Here is a 22289-nt window from a genome sequence, read left to right as displayed (position 1 = left end):
AGAATATTGATTCTTTACAACATCACAACTCATTCAAGTCTCTCAGGAAGGCTGGTCATCCACAGAAGAGAGGACAGGATACTGCCGAAGATCTCAATGGGCAATCGTTTTTACACTACAGCTGGAACTGCTCACTAGTTCGGCACTGAAAAGGGTAAAGATCTGTCTCGTCATACAGTGTCTTGACGTTTAAGAGCATTTGGACTGAAAGCCCACTCTGCAGTCACCAAACCTCTCATTAGCAGAAAGAATCAAATGGCTAGACTAAGCTTTGCTGAGGAGCATGTTGTGTGGACGGAGGAGAACTGCACTAAAGTTTCTTTAGTGATGAAAGCAAGTTTAATTTATTTGGGTCCGATGGAAAACATTATGTTCGGCGACAAACTGGAGAAAGACTGAACCCAAAGTGTATAAAGAAGTCAGTAAAAAAGTGGAGGAAGAAGTGTCATGGTTTGGGGCATGTTTTTTGCAGCAGGAGTTGGGTCTCTACAGGTAAATGGCAGAGTGAATGCAAATGTTTATCAGAACCTTCTTCAACAACATATGGTTGCTTCCCTGCATTCATTACCCAATCAGCCCTCAGTGTTCATGCAGGAAAATGTGCCATGTCACACAGCAAAATGGGTAAAGCAGTTCCTTGAAACTGAAAACATTGAAAAAATTACATGGTCTGCCCAGAGTCCTGACCTCAACCCAATAGAGAACCTCTGGAAAATCTTTGGCGACAAAGTTATGGCCAAGAAACCCATTACAGTCACTGAACCGTCGAGAAGACTGGACGAAGAGTGGGCCAAAATCACACCAGAGCAGTGTGAGAGACTAGTGCTGTCTTGTGGCCACAGATTTGCTGAAGTCATTCAGACTAGAGGCCTGTACACTTCCTACTAATTGCTGAGTGTTGTAACCTTCAGAAAATTTTGCTGTAATCTTTTTCCATGCTACAGTCATTGTTGTTCTCTAATTTTGATCAGTGTGTTTTCTGCAAAATAATGTTTTGTGTTGAAATGCCTTTGTTATTTTGGGGAAAAGGTGTTCTGGTAGCATGGTATAGACGAGATAAAAATCCTTCAACTGCTGAGCGGTGAAAATGACATTATTTCAGAATTGTTCAATTATTTATAAATTGTTCTCTAATTTTGATCACCAGTGTGTATGTGTGTGTGTGTGTGTGTGTGTGTGTGTGTGTGTGTGTGTGTGTGTGTGTGTGTGTGTGTGTGTGTGATAAAATAAGGGACTGAGGAAAATAAATAAATAAATGAATGAAATTAGGACAGTCAGAGGCGTTGCAAAGAATTCTGGGCCGCTTTGGGATTTAAACTTTGGATTTAAATGGTCAACTCTACTTTTCCACTTCTCTGAATATGATATTAGTATATTTTACATTAATAAACACATTTTAGTCACTTATCTCGCTTTAAACAGCTGCAGCTTCTCTGTTCTCGCCGTTGCTCGTTTTAATGGAGATTATTTTGAAGAGAAGTCAAATTTTCTGTTACAGTGGGCGGAGCTACGAGTCACAGACAGTAATCTGATTGGTGTTTAAACATCTGCAGTTGATAAAACTTGTTTGATTGGCCATATTTTATCATAATTTGCAAGGAAAATAGCGAATTTGAATTATTTATTAACTATTAATCAATATGTATTATAGTTATTAGCATATAAATCAGTTTCAGTATTGTGAATGTTCACTTCTGGCCTTTTATCAGATTTTATGAAACCGATAAAAGTCACTGGAGGACAATCTGAAAACACACATGAACTACAGTTACTGTACTCATTAAATACACTACAGAATTGTTTATTATGAAATCAGACATTATACAAAATAAAAAATACAGTAAAAACTGTCAATACAGCACTTTAATAGAAACAGATACAGATTGCATTAAGATAAAACAATGCTTAGGTTAAAGCTTATATTTAACTCTGTTTAGAAAGTTTAACTTTAATATTTGAATTGGCAAGTGAAGCAAACAATAATTTTAAAAAATGAGGAAAACACTGCCAGCCCTAATATCTAATATAAATCTAATATAAATGCTATATTTTATCCTAAACTGTGTTTGCATAAGCAGAAGAATCCTACTGTGTGAATAAAGTCTAATATGTGTTTATGAGCAGTCAGATGTTGATGAGCTCTAATGATGATCAGTTTCTGAGGAGCTTCAGTATTTGCCTGTATATGAGCAGTAATACAGCGAGGAGAGTTTAATGTGGATCTGCTGAAGCTCCTGCTACATGTAGAGTCTCATATTCAGAAGATCTGGACTGAAGCTCAAGAGCCGTGTAGGTCTCATCATCAGGAGCTCTGGAGCCGACAGACTGTGAGAGAAACACATGAACACATCAGCCTGTGTTTATCTGGATCTGATCAATCTGACTGGAAAAGTGTTGCAGACATTTACTGACCGGGATTGTGCTGTAAACGTCAGCAGATCTTCTGGACGCTGGATCCAGAGCTGTGTACGTATCATCAGTGGAGTCAGCGCTCTATAGAGAAACATTTCTACACTTATACTGCATCACACACACACACACACATCTGTGTTTATAATTCAGTGTAAACACACAAGCATATTGAACTGCAGCTGTAGATGGAGGAGTGTGTTTCTCACCTGCTTTTGCTCCACAGCTTCACTTCCAGCTGCTCTCCTCCTCTTCACACTGAACACAGAGAAAACTATTAACATGTTTAAAACAGAGTCCATTTGTGTTACATTGGAGATGTTTCTTATAGTAAATTGACTAAGATTGTGTGCAGACAAACTCTACTCACCATATGAACACAATAATGATGATGATGATGAAGATCAATCCTCCACATCCCGCCACAACCCCAGTAAGTGTGAGCAGAGCAGATCTCTGAACCCCTGAAACAAGACGCTGATGAAGATCATTTGACAGCAGAGACAGAAGAAACTGAAAGAGTGTCTGTTTCTAGAAAATACCTTCAGTGACTGAAACAGACTCTGATCTCTGAGAGCCATATTTATTCTCAGCCTCACAGTAGTATCGGCCACTGTGACTGGAGTTAAAGCTGGAGATGCTGAAACTCTGTCCAGATCCAACAGCGGAGCCTTGAGTCTCCTTAAACCAGATATATTTGACAGCAGGAGGGTTTGAGTCGCTGTTGCAGCTCAGAGTCACTGAATCTCCAGAAACTATTACAGCAGATCCATTTATAAATGCAGAGACATTCCTGGGAGGATCTGAAAAAAAAGTTAAATGTACGAAACGACAAAGTATAAATGGTCAAGATTCAATCTGAAATTATTAAAAAAAAAAGATAAACTCACACATGACATTAAGAGTCACAGTAGCAGATTTCTGAGATCCATGTTTGTTTTTAGCAGAGCAGGAATAGTTCCCACTGGCCTCAGATTTAATGTTGGTGATTCTGTAGATTTCACCAGATCCCACTGATGTTTCGTCTTTATAAAAGCTGATTTCAGCAGGAGGGTTTGAGTCGCTGCTGCAGCTCAGAGTCACTGAATCTCCAGACACTATTACAGCAGATCCACTGACGGACACTGAGACGCTCTTTGGTTTGTCTGAAAAACAATATTGATGTATTCACACACAAAAAAAAATGTATTACATCATTAAATAAAAATGCTAAAAACACATAATATACACTAAAAATGTCTATTATAAACATTTAATACATCAATTCAAGAATTTAAAAAAGATGAAAATCTAAACAGTAAATAAACGTCAAGAAGAGTGTCAAAACACAGACACAATGAATGATGATAAAATGTACATAATATTACACTATCCTGATTAAATTAAGTCTCTAATACTAACAAGCAAAATGTCTTGCAGTCTGTATAACACATTAAAGATTTATTTAACATAGATATCATCATAATTATACTTATTTGATACGTTTCTACTGTAATCAGTTTGTTTAAACTCACATTCAACACTGAGAAAAACAGGTGGAGATTTCAGACTTTCTTCTCCTGCTTTTCCTCTTGCAGCACATCTATATTCTCCAGTATCAGAGTGACTGACTGACTGCAGGTGAAGCTGATTATTCAGTGTTTCTCCAGTTAATCTCTCTGTGTTTCTGTACCAGATGAATGTAGTTTCTTCAGGCAGAGAGCAGCTGCTTTTACAGCTCAGAGTGACTGAATCTCCTTCTACAACAGTCTGCTGTGTCTCCACCTGCAGGTCTGAGAAATTACAACAACTTTCTGTCAATGGTGTCTTAAGTAAAAAAAAATGTTGTCACAGCATCATGGAGATGATACTAAAATCTAAAGCACCTCGGGCTGATGATGCAGATGCTAAAATGACAGTGTTCCAGTTATGAAGAACAATGTAATAAATTCTAATGGCAGAAGCTTTATTGGACAGTTCAGATAGTTTTACCTGTGACATCAAGCCAAACTCCAGGAACTACAGTCCATCTTCTATTCCATTTATCTGTACACCTGCAGTAGTAGATGTGTTTATCAGCTTCTGTTACTGCAGTCAAGGTGATGCTGGAAGTGTCTTTATCTTCTCTGTCACACTGAACTCTTCCTGTTTTATCAGGGTCTGAACACAGGTCTGGTGGTTCTCCAACAGTTACAGCAGTTTTGGTCCAGAAGGCTGGTGTGAGCTTATAATCATCAGAATATGTTGGAGCACAAGACATTGTAACTTTTGATCTTTTTAATGCACAAACAGATGAAGAGCTGTATTTCACTCCCCAATACTTCAGACCATTAATCGCTGAAACACAGACATGACAACACTTTAAAACACACAGCTAAGATCCATGTGATGTTCAGTTCAGCAGTGTTAATTTACACAGTAAATTGAGATTTTAGTCCTAATCGTTTTAGTTCTAGTCTTTTGACTAAAGTTACATTCAGCTTTAATCATATTTAGTCATATTGAGAGTATTTAAAAAGAAATAAATCCATAATTGTATTTAAAAATTGGAACCTATTCATCCACAACTAAAGCTGTGTGCTCAACTTATACACTGATTATACACAAGAATATTCTCACATCAGGAAGTGTGTGCAATGACAAATCACATATGAAAGATAGACTCAGGGCATATTGTGGCAAGCTTTGGAGATGTTTTCATTCACTTTGGAGTGATTTTGAGTCTTAACTTGGCCACAATATTCTCTGTGTTTCAGCAAATGTAATGATTTATCTCATTTTGACACATATTTTGGGAAAATTTCAATTTGCTCAACATTTTTCTCCTTTCATATGTTAGTGGCTGTTTTTTCCCCATTGAGTTCCATTATAACCACATTTGCTTTATTGTAAAGCCATGGCAGCACATAATCGTGTTTAATCACCATAATCACATGACCTGTTTTAATGCTCTATTTTTGTTCAGTAAAAGTGTTTCCACCACAGTTTGTGTGCATCTTTTTGAATCTTATCAAATAAAAAGTTTCTCCTACTCAGTTATGCGCAAATGTTTTTTATGCATTATTTCAAAATTGATGCGCATCTTGTCGTTTCCAACAACCGATTTTGTATGCGCATATTCAAAATGCACCTAAAAATAGGTGGATGTTAACGTAGCCACTGATTCACAGCTTAAAGAGACACACACATATATATATATATATATATATATATATATATATATATATATATATATATATATATATATATATATATATATATATTTTTTTTTTTTTTTTTATTCTGGTTTTGTTTTAAAGCTGCAAGGCCTTCCTTAATTTTTAAACACTGTTCATTTAGTAGCAGTTCAATTTGTGTTTATTTTGGGGCTGTTAAGCGATTCAAATATTTAATCCTGATTAATTGCATGATGCCATGAGTTGACTTGCATTTAATCAAACATTAATATCACATTTCATCTGATCTAAATACATTGATTACCTTACATTAATAGACTGCTGCATTTTAAAACTAACATTGAATACTTTAGCATCAAGGTGGCGCAGTGGGTCAGTTGACGTTTCTGTGTGGAGTTTGCATATTCTTCCTGGTGGTGTTGTGGGTTTCCTCCCAGGGTTTTATAGTTAACGAAAACTAACGAAAAAACGAAAACTAAAATGTAAAATAATTGTCGTTAACTGAAATAAAAATAAAAACGATTTTTTTCAAAAACTAGAACTAACTGAAACTGAATTGTGTTCATACAAAACTAACTGAAACTAACTAGAATTATAGCAAAAACTTATTCGTTTTCGTATTTGTAAATGTATTTAATAAATAATCCTACTGTAAGCATTTTAGAAGTAAATATAATCCGCGCTGCAGGTGTTTGTGTTTGACCCTTTCGCACCTCAGTCTCCTTCCGCCATTGGGCAAATCGAGCCGGTTCTCCTCGAGTCATCTTCTCTGTTGCTCCCGCGACAAAAACAAGTGGACATGACAGCAGCACGGCGACAGCATTAAATACAGAGACTTAAAACTATTACTTTAACACATTTGTGCCCAATATTAAGTTTTATTTATGAAGCGCAATCGCGAGCGAATCTTTGTAACCGGATCTTCTAAGTGAACAGGTTGAACAAGTTCACCAAATCGAACTGAATCATTTGAAACGATTCGCGTCTCCAGTAAGCACTTATTCACCCACTTCTTACGTAATAACAAGTCTAATACCCCTCTGACTCTAAACAATCCAATATATAAGCTGCGTCCCAAATGGCACACTATACACTATGCACTCATGCACTATGTACTTATGCACTTACACACTCAACAGGAAAGTATATGTATGTAGTGGTGTCCCAAATGGCACACTAATGTTTTTTTACTAAGCGGAAATTCAAACCGTTTCCCTGATGACGTTTGACGGTCGCCAAATCATTGAAATAAATGACCAAACTATCAAATAATACCTGCCGTGAGTATTGCCGCATTCACCATCGGGAGGCGCTATAATCACTCTCGTAGGAGAATTTTGCTTTCACCATCCAAAATAAATAAAGTTATCCAACATGTGCGTCCCATAGCTCCGCCCCTTCCACTACGTAAGCAAACCTGCGGTCGTTGAGTGCGTGAAGTGTCCATCATTACACTCTTCATTTTAGCGGCTGAATGAGTGCATCATCCGGGTAATTGAAGTGCTCTTATGATTTTTAGAGTTTTCAGTGTGAACGCACTACTTACACTATTTATACTACAAAATGGCGTAGAATAGTGCATAAGTATGGGATTTGGGACGCAGCTATACTCTCATGCATTTATTAGAACAGTAACGTTACATTGAGAGTCGGTGAACCGGTAATACTGCGCATGCGTGATTCAGTGAACCAAACATAAACGGTACAGCCTGCTGTATGACTGAACTGAACTTAGAACAACTGCAGCGCGGGTAAACCGAGGGCTTAAAGGAGAGCATCTGGAGAAAAACGTAAGTTTATTTCATAACAGACAATCGTAATGAAATTTAAATAAGTGAAGCATGATTCAGTTGGGTTTACAGTTTGTAAAACTTTACTGTAAGACATTTTTCAGATCATGATGATGTTTTAACTGACTGAAATTACTATTGCTGACTATATAATGTTGAGTCCGAACATCCGCGTTAGAAATCTGAATTTCTCATCACCAGGTCTGGATTATAATTCAGAGGCCCCTGGGCACAATGTCTTGTAGGCCCCCTATAGCTGCACCCCATAGTTTAATTAAAAATAATATTGATATAATATTTGTTAAATAAAATAATTCAATAATGTGTTGCCCACTTTTTTTAAATAAATGATATACAGTACATATATTTCTAGTCTACAGAGAACTTATTTTTAAAGCATTTAAGCACACTTTGAAAAAAATACTAATACAACAAAGGGAAGTTAATAGATTTTAATATACTTGTTGAAGTTCACTGAAGCAGCACTAAAATTTATATTTAAGGGTATTTTTAATGTATAACTTCTACAAACTTATAATGCACATGATTTGGATAACACCTCTCCAATCCAGTTCTAGGAATCTGAGTTCTCCATAATACACACACTTATTAATGATTCCGACTTGTCTTCCTCGTGATGGAGAGTATGTGCATTTGCATTATGTGCCCATAATGCCCATTGATTAATCTGGCCCTGCCCATCACTACGTCTAACCTCACAAGCATGTTCATGTGTCCTCTGAATACATGTTTCAAAAAATGTTTGACTGCGTTTTTAATTATACAATATTTATCCTGTTGATTTTGAATCTTGAACCTAACAAATCTCCTCATTTAGAAAAAAAAAACTGAAATTAATACTGAAACTAATAAAAACTAAGCTAAAACTAAGACATTTTAAAATATAGAAACTAATAAAAACTAGGAAATCTGCCTCTAAAACTAATAAAAACTAACTGCGCTCTAGGTAAATAGAATAAACTAAATTGTCTGTAGTGTATGTGTGTGAATGAATGTGTATGGATGTTTTCTGGTGATGGGTAGGGCCAGACGGAATCAGTGCACATTTTTTGCTATTTCTGCATAGAATTTTGATAAAAATCTGTGGATTTTTGCTAAATTATTTTGGTAGAATCAAAACTATACCCCTAATATGTTAAATAAAAGTATTTTTTTTTATTTAATGTTTAAAATGCAAATCCAATTAGATCCACAGTATTTGGTAAACAAAGCAAGTCTCTTATATAATATCTCTACTAAAAGACAGACAATATTACTGTACAAACTGCAATGACTTCAAAAACTTTAAAAATGAATAAAAAATGTTCAACGAAAAACTCTTTAATTGCAAACATATCCAAATAAACTACAAATATTCCAAATGTGTGAAATGTTTTACTCATGCTAATAAATTAGTTTGTACTCACATCCAACTTTGAGAAAAACAGGTGGAGATTTCAGATGTTCATTTCCTCTTGCAGCACATCTATATTCTCCAGCATCAGAGCGACTGACTGACTGCAGCTGAAGCTGATTATTCAGTGTTTCTCCAGTTAATCTCTCTGTGTTTCTGTACCAGATGAATGTAGTTTCTTCAGGCAGAGAGCAGCTGCTTTTACAGCTCAGAGTCACTGAATCTCCCACTACAACAGTCTGCTGTGTCTCCACCTGCAGGTCTGACAGAGAAATTACAACATTAAAAAATCATAGTAGAGATCTGTGTGAGACTAAATTTTAAAATTTTAGATCTGATTTTCCAAAATCTCACGTTAAAATTGGGCACTACCAAAAAAGAGAGAGAACAGATAAGTGTAGGTTTCGCAAGGGTTGTAGGCTAAATGTCAGTTTTGTTTGCCCCTTTGTGATGAGACATGAGTGCCGTGTGACGTGCCGTGAGGTTTGTGGCTGGTGAGGCAATGACTCTTTCAAAGTCACATTTACAAACATTTCCACTTACAAACATATCCTATCAGCCAGGGGCGCAACTGCAAATTTACTGAGGGGTATGCAGGTTCAAGTGTTGCGCACCCCCTTGTTAACATGCTTATGTATGAAGTAGTAAAAGTATTATTACACTAAGCCTGTAATGAGTCACAAATAATTACATCTCATCCCACCCCAAATTTCTTTGCGATTTCATTTTCCTCACTACATGATTATAGCACCTTGACATGCCTTGCTTTTGTGCTACATTTGTCAAAACAAAATGATAGATATGGGAGTCCTAAAGGGCAACATAAAAATGAATTCATTTCTCATATGTGTAAGGTCTGTCTTTACACGAACAATTGATTGAAACTGCTTTTACACCTCTCACAAAGTGAAAAAAAAGACTAAAAATTTTAATGTAAAAAATAAGCAGAGACAAACTGCCTGAAATGTTCTATTTTATCAAAATGTTATGGGCAAACTTTGTTGTAACTAAAATTAAAATAGCTTTAAGCAAAAAAAGTTATCAAAGGCCCAATATATAAATATGATACATAATAAATTTATAAAAACATGTATATGGTGTAAAATAGATCTTGATAGGATAAATAAACATTTAAGTAAAAATAAAAAAGTAAATATTCTGACTATTTGTTCATGTGTCAGTTTTAACAGGGTTAAGAAACATAATCATTATACAATTTATATGGGGGAATTTTTAATCCAAACATTATTTTATATTGTTTTATCCAGCTGCAACGGATCAATCAAATGGTCAACGGAGAGGGAGGGGTGGTATGATTTTTTTATTTATTAAATACAATATTATACTCATATAAAATGCAAAATAAACATTCTTTACAAAAAAATATTTATTTATTTTGATATTTGAAACTTTTGGTAAGGAAAATTTCAAAAATAGTGACTCCCCATGTGTGGTGCCCCTATGAACCGCATATAGTGCAAACCCCTTTTCTGGCCTCTGATATCAGCATTATTTCTATACATACTGTAACAGGTACATATTGGGCCATGGAAGAATATATAGCGATTAAATTGGCCTCCTAAAAAACACCTAACTGCAATCCTGACAGCCTATAGCAAGTGACACACAGCACGATGGCGGATGCGCACGTTCTCTCTTATTCACACACATACACACACACACACACACACACACGATGAATGTGCACACTTTTTCTCATTCACACACAGCACCACAGCGGATGCGCGCACTCTCTCTCTCTCTGGCTCGTTCACTCGCTGTCTCTCTCAGGAATGCTATATTGTTAGCCCGTCCGCTCCCATTCAAATTACACCAGAGTTGCCGACTGCCATCGTGTTTAATTCAGAAATTTATTCCACGGCACAAAAAATCAGGTCGGGTGCAGACCAAATTAAAGCATTTTAAATAGCTGTTGTGCCATAAACACATGATGTTGCTGTTGTTCAGATGGCGGATTCATTTCTGTAAAATAAAGAGCTGCTGTGTTCATGGAGACCTGAATAAAGTCCTGATCTCAAATTAATTTACCTGTGACATCAAGACGAGCTCCAGGAACCACAGTCCATCTATTATTCTGTATATCTGTGAATCTGCAGTAGTAGATGTGTTTATCAGCTTCTGTTACTGCAGTCAAAGTGATGATTAAAGTGTTTTTATCTTCACTGACACACTGAATTCCTCCTCTTTTGTCTGGATCTGTACACAGGTCTGGAGGTTCTCCATCAGTTACAGCAGGTTTGGTTGAGACAAATTTCATAAGATGATAATTAAAATGTGTTGAAGTACAGGATATTTTCACTGTTGATCCTTTTAATGCACAAACAGATGAAGGGCTGTATTTCACTCCTGATTCCACCAGACCATCAACCCCTGAAACACAGACATGAGGAAAACTATGAAACAGGCTTTCAGCAAAAACACGTCTTACAATCTTTAGTTTTGTTCTCAACTATTGAAAAACCACAAAGATATTCAAGGAAAGCTTTACATGTTCACTCAAATTACATTTAAGAAACTCCACATGTGAGATATTTCACTGATGTTCTTGTTTATACTCACTTCCTACTTTGACATAAACAGCAGGAGATTTCAGATGTTCATTTCCTCTTACAGCACACTGATAATATCCAGCATCATCATAGGTGACTGACCACAGCTGAAGCTGATTCTTTGTTCTGCTTCCTTTATTTATTGTCTCTGTGTTTCTGTACCAGATGAAAGTAGTTCTTTCAGGCAGAGAGCAGCTGCTTTTACAGCTCAGAGTGACTGAACCTCTCTCTACAACAGTCTGCTGTGTCTCCACCTGCAGGTCTGACAGAAAAATGACAGCAGTTCATTGGTTTACCATCACCTAATTGTGAAAGTTCACACAATAACGCCTGTTTCACACCACAAGCGTCAGCGGCGCGTGAGCAGAGCGTGAGCAGCGCGTGTGTTTTCGGCGTCCATGTTAACAGATTAGAGCTTTCATACCGCACCGCACGCAGCAGCAGCGCGTCAGTGCGAGGCGTGAGCGTCGCCGAAGCAGCAGTGCAGCGATAGTTTCGGCGCTGGGTCTATTTTTGACGCGCTGCTCACGCTCAATTAAAGTGACAGTGCATTGATAATGACCAAAACACATTGAATGACAGTAAAAAGTAGCAATTTTACCCAATAAATGCGTTAATAATGTCAAATGGTTTATATAGTCATTCAAATTCACTTAAAACGATTTAAAACGGCAACAAACATTTATTTAGGCCCGAACTACAAAACCAAATGTAAAACAATTTTAGTATCAGTTTTGCTTAAGTTGCACACTAGTGTTGTAGGAGAGGGGAAATAGAATATTTACGGGATTTGTAGTCCATAGCGAAGTGTATTGTGGGTAGTGTAGTTCGACACGCATGCTGGATGATGTGAGCTCGCTGTGTCATGTGCAGCTGAGCAGAGCAAGAAAGATTTTATCGGCTTTGTTTTATGTTCACTCGAGTTATTCCTACCAGGAGCTGTTTGCACAAATTTCACTCTGAATCTGACAACACGAAAATAAGTAAATAAAGAATGGCATGCATTGGTTACTTTCGTCCGTCTCATCATCTGCACGAGCATGAATTAACGAGCTGTTTTTCTGCCGCTGGACATCACTGAAGTGGAGAAAGTAACACTAGTTTGATCATGTATAAATATTATTATAACTATATTGTATAAATATTATTATAACTAGGTTTACAGCAACCTGATAATAAAAAACAAATGACATGATATCACAGGCGATTGTCTTCTGACTGTAGACACTTCTCATATAAGTTAGATTGAGAAGCATACAGCACTATTTGATCTATAGAATTTGTAAAATAAACATTTGCCGGTTAAAGAAACAGCATAGGAGGGGCCTTGGTGCAGATGAAAAGTTTAAAAAGTGTATTTGTATATAGAGAGACATGGGTAATTAGATAGAATAGACAGAGATAGGTTGATCTCTGCAGCAGCTGCCGAAGAGCTGCGCGCTGCAGACGCAGCTGGTGTGAAAGGCAAACGCCTGCGTGCTGCTACTGCTCGACACACGCGCTGCTCACGCTCTGCTCATGCGCCGCTGACGCTTGCGGTGTGAAACAGGCGTAACAACAATTCTATCAATATTTAATCTTTCAGTTTATCTTGCAATACCTTCTGTCTTGTCCAGAATACTGTTTATTATTTAGTACCAGTTGTGTTTTGTATTACAGAGCATAACTGTCAAACCTCCCGTTTTTCCTGGGATTTTCCCATATTTTACAGTTTAATCCCGCTATCATCCCGTAAAGGTATTTTCCTGTATTTCTCCCGTATTTTCAGTGTTTCTCTGAAGCGTGGCAAGAAACATTAAAGAGTCGAGACTCTCTATGCACAACCCATTCCGCTGAACCACTGGGGGCCGCCCCTCACTCTTAAATGTAAATCTGTACTGTGCTTTCGCTTTGTTTAGACACAAAAACACTTTGAAATAAATATAAAATGGCGCGATTCTTCTTCCTTTTCATTACAGGTACCGTCACCCCTTCTATGCAATCCTTAAACAGTCATGTAGCGGTGCGTGACTGTCAGCTGACGCGCTCCATAGTGATAAATAGACGCTGTTTCCCAAATGGATTCTGTACACGTGATTTGAAGTGGAGCGAAAATCTGGCTTTTGGGTGCGTGTTTAAACAGACACATACACATAATTAATAATAATAATATCTAAAGATTTTGATCTTGGTGAGAATCCCTTATTATGGTGGGCATATCCCTTTTTTTCACATCCCAATGTTGACAGGTATGATTACAGAGCTGTCATAATATAGTGTCATATAACATGAATATACAGTACATACAGCTCAAACATGAAAGCAGTTATGGTTGGAAGTACATTTTTATTTGAAATGTACATTTTATGGTAACATTTTACAATAACAGTGCATGAATACTAGCATGCTAATATGTAATTTAAATGTTGCTTCATTATGAACTGATGATGAGTTAAGGCATGCACTAATCAAGAACTTTAACTACGACATGAGTTCATGTGCCATTTAACGCTCATCAGCATCTTAAATGCTTGAAAGTTTTAAATATATATTTTTTAAAATGTGTGTGCATGTATATGTATTTATGTATGTATTATAACATCTTTGCATCAAATTACAAAAAACTGCTTATGCGAGGTGTTTGAAACGCAGCATCTACACTGCACGCACTAGATGGATGTGCATAACTGTTATGTTTAAACACATGAGTTTATATGTAGTTAAGAATGAGTTAATAATAATGGGCCTTTCCAAGTAAAGTCATGACATAAAGCTTCATCAACAGGTCATGAGTTCATGTTAGTTACATTTAGCTGAAACTAAAATGTTAATTAATACAAGCATGGACTATAAGGTAATTAAGGTAGCCATTATTCACACATAGGACTCATGTTTTAGTTAAAGTTTGTTCTTGATTATTGCATGCCTTAACTTATCATTAGATCATAATAATGTAAAGTTTAATTTACATAATAGTACATCTGTAAGAGTCTAAATTATCACATGCATTTGTTTATATGGTCTTTTTAACAAAAGAAGTCTACACAAATTCCAAAGGCAGATATTGTCACCGACTCGGTCCCAGTCATTCCCCTCACTGACCAGCAGAGGCCGCCATCCCCGGACTTCTAGCATTACATTATCCACATAGACTGATTGTACACACCTGATCTGAATCACGGTAATGACCCATGCCGGATCTCCTGTGCATAAACCCGGACTGTTTCTGACTCTGAGTTGCCTTCTGCCTGCCCACGACCCTTGCTTGTATCACGGACTCTGAACCACGCTGCCTGCCCTCGACCCACACCTGTCTTAAGGATTCTGAACCATGCCGCCTTCCACTGATCTATGCCTGGTAAATCACTCTGTTTCTGTCAGCCGCCAGCCCAACGACCTTTATTGATTACTGTTGATGTGTGTTTGTGTTTGACTGTGTCTAATAAATACTGCAAAATGGATCCCTCCGTGTCAGTCTCCCCGTTACAGATATTGATTAGATCAGGGCCTGGTGTGTGGACTTTGGGGGTTTTACGATGTGGTCACATGTTGATTGGTCAGTTTGAATGTCTCAGTATTTGGGCTTTAGTCACATGGTCAAGAAAGATAAAAAAAATAGCTGGCAAACTTTGCTCTGCCTCTTTTTCTGGTCTGCTCTTTTCCTGGTCTGCTCTCTCCTGCTCTGCTCCTCTCCTCCTCTCGAGTCTATCTTCTCTGCCTCTTTGAGGCCGACTTGCTCTCTTTGTCTCTCCCTCCCTTAGTCTCTCCTTCTACCTCTGGTAACATTAATTTTACATTTAAGCTGGGTACAATTAATATAAAATGTTTTTATCATTTCAGAAATGTTACAGATTTTCTTGAATGTGCACGACTCTCCTCCAGCCTACAATGGCTGAGGTAAGACCTAGTGCAAGACCCTAGTACATATGCAGTTAAAGTCAGAATTATTAGCCCCCCTGAATTATTAGCCCCACTGTTTATTTTTTCAAAAAATTCTCTTAAACGGAGAGCAGATTTTTTTTCAGCACATTTCAATCATAATAGTTTTAATAACTCATCTCTAATAACTGATTTATTTTATCTTTCCCATGATGACTGTAAATAATATTAGACTAGATATTCTTCAAGACACTTCTATACAGCTTAAAGTGACATTTAAAGGCTTAACTAGGTTAATAAGGTTAACTAGGCAGGTTAGGGTAATTAGGCAAGTTATTGTATAATTATGGTTTGTTCTGTAGACTATCAAAGAAAATTAGCTTAAAGGGGCAAATAATTTTGTCCCAAAAATCGTTTTAAAAAAATTGAAAACTGCTTTTATTCTAGACAAAATAAAACTAATAAGACTTTCTCCAGAAGAAAAAATATTATCAGACATACTGTGAAAATTTCCATGCTCTGTTAAACATCATTTGGGAAATATTAAAAAAAAAGAAAAAAATCTAAATAAATCTGACTTCAACTATACATGCTTAAAAAATAGAGGCTTCAAACTTTCTGGAACTGTTCGTTTTTTTGTTTTTGTTTTTTTTGCGAACTGAATGTTTTCTATTCTAAAAGCATGTAAAAATAAAAGAAACCCAAAAGGGTGAACTGCTGACTTAAAATTCATAAGAATAAGTCGTCTAGCTAGTGAAGTTACAAAGTCTACACTATCAGCCTGTAATGAATTTAATTCAACTTATTCTGGCAGAATTTAGTGACAGTGCTGTTAAAGGGTTTGAGTCGATTGATAATAATAACAGCAGAAAAACACCTGACGACTTTCCCCCCAAAATCGGACCGTTTAAAACAAGACCAGAAAGTATGTAACTGTGTGACTGATTTAGTTGTACAGCGAAGGCAAGTTGGGTCAAGATTAGGGAACATTTTATTCAGTTTAGTTCTAGACCAGTGTATTCTGGTCACAACCTTGAACTGAATGAAAATATGCCTTGCGTTTATTGATGATGATGAATGTATTCATGCAGGAATAAGATCCTAGATATTTTCTTCAATCGTTAAATTCAGTTCCTCTTCACAAAGAGCCCTCAATAGATGTGTTGAGGCAGATTGTTTTGTGTTAATTATAGTAAAGATTTTGAAATAAGCCTTTCCAAAGAGGTATGACGGTCAAATATATCATCAAGTATACTTTTATTTGGCACAATGGGGAAATTAGGACCTTACACTAATCAGCCCATCTGAATCGGGCCCAGGCACAGTTCAGTTGGCCGTCCCTGGCCCAATTGAAAGAGGTGTGCCAGGTTGGGCTTTTGGCGCAGTACGCTTGTAGTGTGAGGCCGTACTCACACTAGGTACAGTTGCCTCGAACCGGGCCAAAGCACGCTTGTCCCCCCTCCCGTCTCCCCCGACGGCCCGCGCTCACACCATATCGGTTGAAAAATATTTGCAGATATCTCTAAATGAGTTTTGACTAGTCACAATTGTAATTAGAGATATCTCTAACTGAGTTTTTACTAGTCATAATACATTTGGAGATATCTTTAATTCGTCATATTTAGAGATATTTACAAATATATCTGAAGATATCTCTAATTAATTACTAATAGTCGAATTACAGTTGTAGATATCTTGAATTGGATTTTTGACGAGTCAAAACTCATTTAGAGATATCTGCAAATATTTTTCAATGGAAGTCAATAGAGGAATATGACTAGTCATAATATATTTGCAGATATCTCCAATCTGATTTCGTACTAGTACAATTGTAATTGCAGATATCTCTAATTGTCATTCTGACTAGTCGAATTATAATTATGACTAGTCAAAATATAATTAGAGATATCCCTAATGGATAGTCAGAACAAGGTTTAAATGCTAAAACGGCTTGCCATACGCTCTCACCCAGTAGCACAGTGGAGATTTCTCTAGTTATATCGTTTCAGTCGTTTGATATGCCGTCAAATATTTCGGCAAACAGTCCTTAGGGATGCGGGGACACGCAGTCAGATATTTCGCCGAACAGACCCGCCGCTTTTTGCGCTCATAAACGATCATAAAGCCCTCGTGCTGCAGGAATGAGGAGGTCTGCTGAAGGCGCGCAGCTGTCATGCAGTGATGGGTTTGCGTCTTTAATAAACTACGGCAGTTTGCGATCACTGAACAGTAAGAATGATTAATAAATCCATATGAAACAGCCCCTTAAAAGTCACGTCTCGCTTTCGGTTTCGGGCTTTGGCGCGTTTTGCGCTCACACACAAGCGTACCGCGCCAAAGCCCAAGTGATCCGCGCTCAGGCCCACCTCTTCCAACCGGGCCAGGGCCGGCCAAGTGAACCATGCTTGAGCCCGATTCAGCGCACTCACACTTCTCAAACGATCCGGGAAACGGGCCTGGGCACGGTACGGATGGCATAGTGTGAGTAGGCCCTGAGTGTGATGTAAGTGTGCTCCGGCTCAGTAGGTAAAAAATGCAGTGTGAGTGCTGGGGAGAGAAGGGGAGACAAGCATGTTTCAGCACGGTTCACGGCAACCATGCCTAGTGAGAATACGCCCTTAACTTCTTATGAATAAAGCTCTGTAACTGAAAGTATCTAAATTTAAAAAAAAGAGAATTGAAAAGGTCAAATCTTTCCTGAATCTTTCACAATCATCTAACCCCCAACTATCTTACTTGGAGATCATGTTTTCTGGAGGCTTTTTGACTTTTCTAAATGGTGCCCATATGTTTTACCAACGCACTCTCACGGCAATTCGTAACTTTTTCATTTAGTGGCTAATACGTATGAATTCGTACAATCTAATTCGTACAATTTAGTACGATTTGCTCATCACCCAATGATGGTTGGGGTTAGGGGTGGGATAGATGCCACTCCTCCTTTTTTAAATCGTACATTTTCGTACGACTGAACTCATGCGAATGAATTCATACGAATTAGCCACTAAATTGACAAAACGTAAAATACTTACGTTTCCTCGTGAGATCAGGCTGGTTTTTCATGAACTATTGCTCTCATAAAACAAACCCTCCAGAACACTTGGCATATTAATCAAAATTCACATAATTTTAGTCCATTTTCAATGTTTTATTAAGCACAAAGGTCACCATTCTATCATTATGAGCAATCAGGACATTTTTATTTTTGTTCCAATTGTTATAATTTCTGCTTTTGTTCAGAAACAAAGTCACACATTCATTTTCCATCAGCTTATAGTCTCAGATTTATCAGGGGCCACCACAGCAGACTGAATATGCATAACACATCAGATGCCCTTCCAGCCACAACTCAGTACTGGCAAACACCCATACACACTCACATTCTCGCAGACACACACTCATACACTACGGTCAATTTAGTTTATTCAGTTCACCCATAGCTCATGTGTTTGGACTGTGGGGTAAACCGGAGCACCCGGAGGAAACCCACAGCAAAACGGGGAGAACATGCAAACTCCACACAGAAATACCAACTGACCCAGCCGAGATTCAAAACAGAGACCTTTTTGATGTGAATTTACAGTGCTAATGATCTGCTGCCCCAAAGTTATACAGCAGATACAAAAAGATTATAAAATGACTGATGTGTGTGTTTCTGTGTTTGTGAAAGTTCTTCTTCTACCTGTGACGTCCAGCTGAACTCCAGGAATCCCCGTCCATTTTCCAGTCTCAACATCAGTAGTGAATTTGCAGTAGTAGATGTGTTTATCAGCTTCTGTTACTGCAGTCAAAGTGATGCTGGAAGTGTTTTTATATTTTCTGTTTTTATCTGTACTGTCACTCCGAACTCTCCCAGTTTTTTCAGGGTCTGAACACAGGTCTGGTTGTTCCCCACCAGTATATTTGGTCCAGAAGACTCTTCTGAGCTGACGATCATGAGGATATTTTACAGTACAGGATATTTTCACTGTTGAACCCTTTAATGCACAAACAGATGAAGAGCTGTAATTCACTCCCCAATCCTGCTGACCATCACACCCTGAAACATAGACATGAGAAATGGAGGATTTTCAAACAATGCACAAAACCAACCTTTTCTCTCTTACTTTTTATTGTCTCTGTCAGTAAAACACTGCTGTGGGTTTCTGAGACACAGAGTGCGAAGAGCTCAGTCAGCATTTCAAGAGTGTTAAAGTTTGTCTGTAGTGACTGTAGTGAAAACTCACCCGCAGTCATGATCACTAAGATCAGAGGAAGAGATGCTCTGAAAGACCTCAACATAGTGACTTCTGCAATCCTACAAATGACAAATATGACAGTATGAGCATCATCTCTACACAACAGCACAAACTCTATTGTGTGAACAGTCTGTAGATGGAGAACAGGATCATTTCTGAATAATTCACTGCTCACTGAAGGCTTGATGTGCTGAAGATGTTTCTCATGTCAGGCCTCGTGTGTCTGAAGAGCTTCATTACAGGTAACATGAGTTATGAAATCAATTACTTTTGTCAAGTAACTATTCAAGTATATGTAGTAGAGATCTATTATTTTTAAAGGCCGTGAAACCCCCTTGTTTCAGCAGGGTGTTTTCACACCTCTACTTTGGAAAAAGTCAGAAAAGTGGGCGTGTCCAGCTCTGTTTAGGGGGGAGTGTCGGAGGAACTAAAGTGGGAGGGTGTGGGAGTGTCTATTTGGGCACGCGCGAGTTTCAGTCAAAATACATACAAGAGGAAGTGACGGTGTTTAACCTACATGGACATCTGTAGTCGAATTATTTGCTAAATTATTAAATGGTGGACTTTAACTGCAGTTTGGCTCTTTCATTCAGGGAATTCATTCATGCCCCTCACAACAAACGAGATATTTGATTCGAGGAACTGCTCTAAGCGTGTATTTTTCATGCAATGTTTGATACCGCACGGCGAATGAGAGAAAAAAAACCTTCGCCTTTCCCAGACACTTAGATGCACACGACAGGTAGTGTCAGAAAGCCGCGTGTGTTATTCCAGTCACAAAATGCGGTAAAAATCCTACACGAGGTTAAAGTTTTATTGTGGTGCTAACATGTTTACACTCGGTGCAATAGTTTGTTCGATATGAACAAACTGAATAAACAAAGAGCACTGGTCGCTCACTTACCAAATCTGTAGAAACAGGACAATCACCAGCAACTAGAGCCGCGCCTTTATTTAGAGGAGACTACAAGCGAATCCGGATCTCAGCGTTTGCAGATGAGAACAGCTCTCAGGTAAACAATGTTCCTTCTTAGACACGTAAGTTGTTATTGTTGTCGAGCGTCGCGTACACTGTTAATCCACACGTGACTCCAGCTGCGCTCTCACAGAGAGAAAATGAAAACAAAACTTAACTGCAGCAAACTATAAAAGCAACACTTCACGCTTGTTTTGCCAACACAACGTGGTGTGTCTGTCGTCTAAACACTGTGACAGTAATGAATATTAATGAAGTTGCACAATAGAGCGCACTGATTGGTTTGAACCAAGCTTTACTCATGCATTAATGCATCACACTGTAAGACGTAATAAGACACGCTCTGGCACAGACGTCCAGTCTGCACGCTGGAATACACGCTATTATCTCATGACCGTGACGCAGCTTCAAAAATTAGTTTCAAACCGGAAGTACGAATTTGCTTAAAATAATGCAAAAACAACCAATTTACACTTTATTGTGAAATATAGGTGTCCTAATAGTGTTTTTAGCAGTGTGGGACACATATACGACTGTCAACAGCTCAAAACATGTGTTTTGGTGTTTCGGGACCCTTTAATGCCGCCTGACCATTCAGAACATGCATAAAGCTGCTATAATCAGTCTGAGACGATACAATAATAAATAAGTTCGGTTTGACCTCTGCTTGTGTTCAGATATAAAACTGGTTTTCCTGTAGGTAAAGAAGAGGAAGCAGCCATAGTGAGAGACAGGGCCAGAGTGGGACTCCTTTTCAGCCCTGGAGTTTCAAGCCTTAGACCGGCCCACCTCAGTTCACGACTGGCTATATTAAAATAACGCCATTTCCAACTCATTTTCTAATGATCACGTCTTTTTCATGGAAACAGCTGCTTTAGAACTTTAAATGTTTTTCATAAATACGAGAACATTAAAGGGTAGCTAAATCTCCAACACTATTCTTTAAAACATCACAATGTCCTTTCCTGCAATATCTGAATATATATTCTGTGCAAAATCCTTTATAGATATCCAGTTCTTTGTAACGATGGTCACAAAATAAATAAAAAGAAAATATGTACACAGCAGCAATGAAATGTTGCAGCAGATAGTCATACAGTGTGAAAACATCTTTGACATGACGACTTCTGAAAGCGGCATTAGTGCTATTTTGTACCATTTTTAAATAAATTTAAGTAAAGCACCAGCAGAGTCTGAACATCGCTGCACATTACACACACGTCTATAACCGTTATTGAGCTTCTGTTAACTCAACATTCAGCAGATGCATTCATACAGATATCAGTCGTAGATCAACAGAATGATTTGAATGTTAAAATGTTCTTACCGTGCTGCAGTGTCTCAGTGTCGACTCTCAAATGAGGAAAACATCAGCTTAAGCTGTTACTGTAAATGGCCAGTTTTCACACTTTTTAAATGTGCTGTTAAATAAACAGTATTTGTCTTCCTCTTCCTGGATGTGTTTGACACCATCTCAAAATACACCAGAACATCTCATGCAGTCGCTCTCATTTACAGATGTCAAACAGCAGATCACTATTGTTCAGTGTTTAAGAGAGAAAATGTGAAAACACAATTAGTTTGGAGACAGAACTGAGTAAAACACTTTAAATGAGTGTCTGAGCATCACCAGACGAAGCTTTGCAGCTCTTAGTGTCACTTCCTGTTTTTGACTCGAGTGTTAGCGATACTCCATTCACAGCCATCAGCGGTCAGTGTGTGTAAGTGAGTCAGAGGTAGTTTTACAGAAACAACACAAGCAACTTTGCAGCAAGAAATGTTTTCAGTGTTTAGATTAAATAAATATAAAGATTAAATAATTTTAAAATTGTAAAATGACACAAGTCCAAACACATGCGGTCAGGTGAATTGGGTAGGC

The 22289-nt window shown here is 37.8% G+C and overlaps 1 protein-coding gene across 3 annotated transcripts; it reads right to left on the bottom strand.

Annotated features, from left to right (window-relative positions):
• Positions 1-1785: 1785 nt before the first annotated feature.
• On the bottom strand, positions 1786-22086 carry LOC103909373 (B-cell receptor CD22-like). 3 transcript variants are annotated; one of them, XM_087237896.1, is made up of 15 exons: positions 21738-22086; positions 20339-20536; positions 19423-19493; positions 18879-19235; positions 11349-11600; positions 10818-11159; positions 8782-9030; positions 4381-4725; positions 3924-4181; positions 3300-3554; positions 2952-3212; positions 2780-2873; positions 2619-2667; positions 2413-2493; positions 1786-2325 (listed from the first exon to the last, which is right to left on the bottom strand). In XM_087237896.1, exons 3-15 carry the CDS (start codon positions 19475-19477, stop codon positions 2212-2214), a joined length of 2712 nt encoding a protein of 903 aa, XP_087094022.1. In that variant the 5' UTR covers positions 19478-19493; positions 20339-20536; positions 21738-22086; the 3' UTR covers positions 1786-2211. The 3 variants fall into 3 exon arrangements, with proteins under 3 accessions (XP_087094022.1, XP_087094023.1, XP_087094021.1); XM_087237897.1 differs by having other exon boundaries at positions 20339-20529; positions 21738-22068; XM_087237895.1 differs by lacking the exon at positions 20339-20536 and having other exon boundaries at positions 21738-22068.
• Positions 22087-22289: the final 203 nt, after the last annotated feature.

The sequence above is a fragment of the Danio rerio genome, chromosome 1, assembly GCF_052040795.2.
Source record: "Danio rerio strain M-AB ecotype USA chromosome 1, GRCz13ab, whole genome shotgun sequence".
In the NCBI taxonomy this organism is placed as follows: Eukaryota; Metazoa; Chordata; class Actinopteri; order Cypriniformes; family Danionidae; genus Danio; species Danio rerio.
This window is presented reverse-complemented; position numbering and strand designations above follow the sequence as displayed.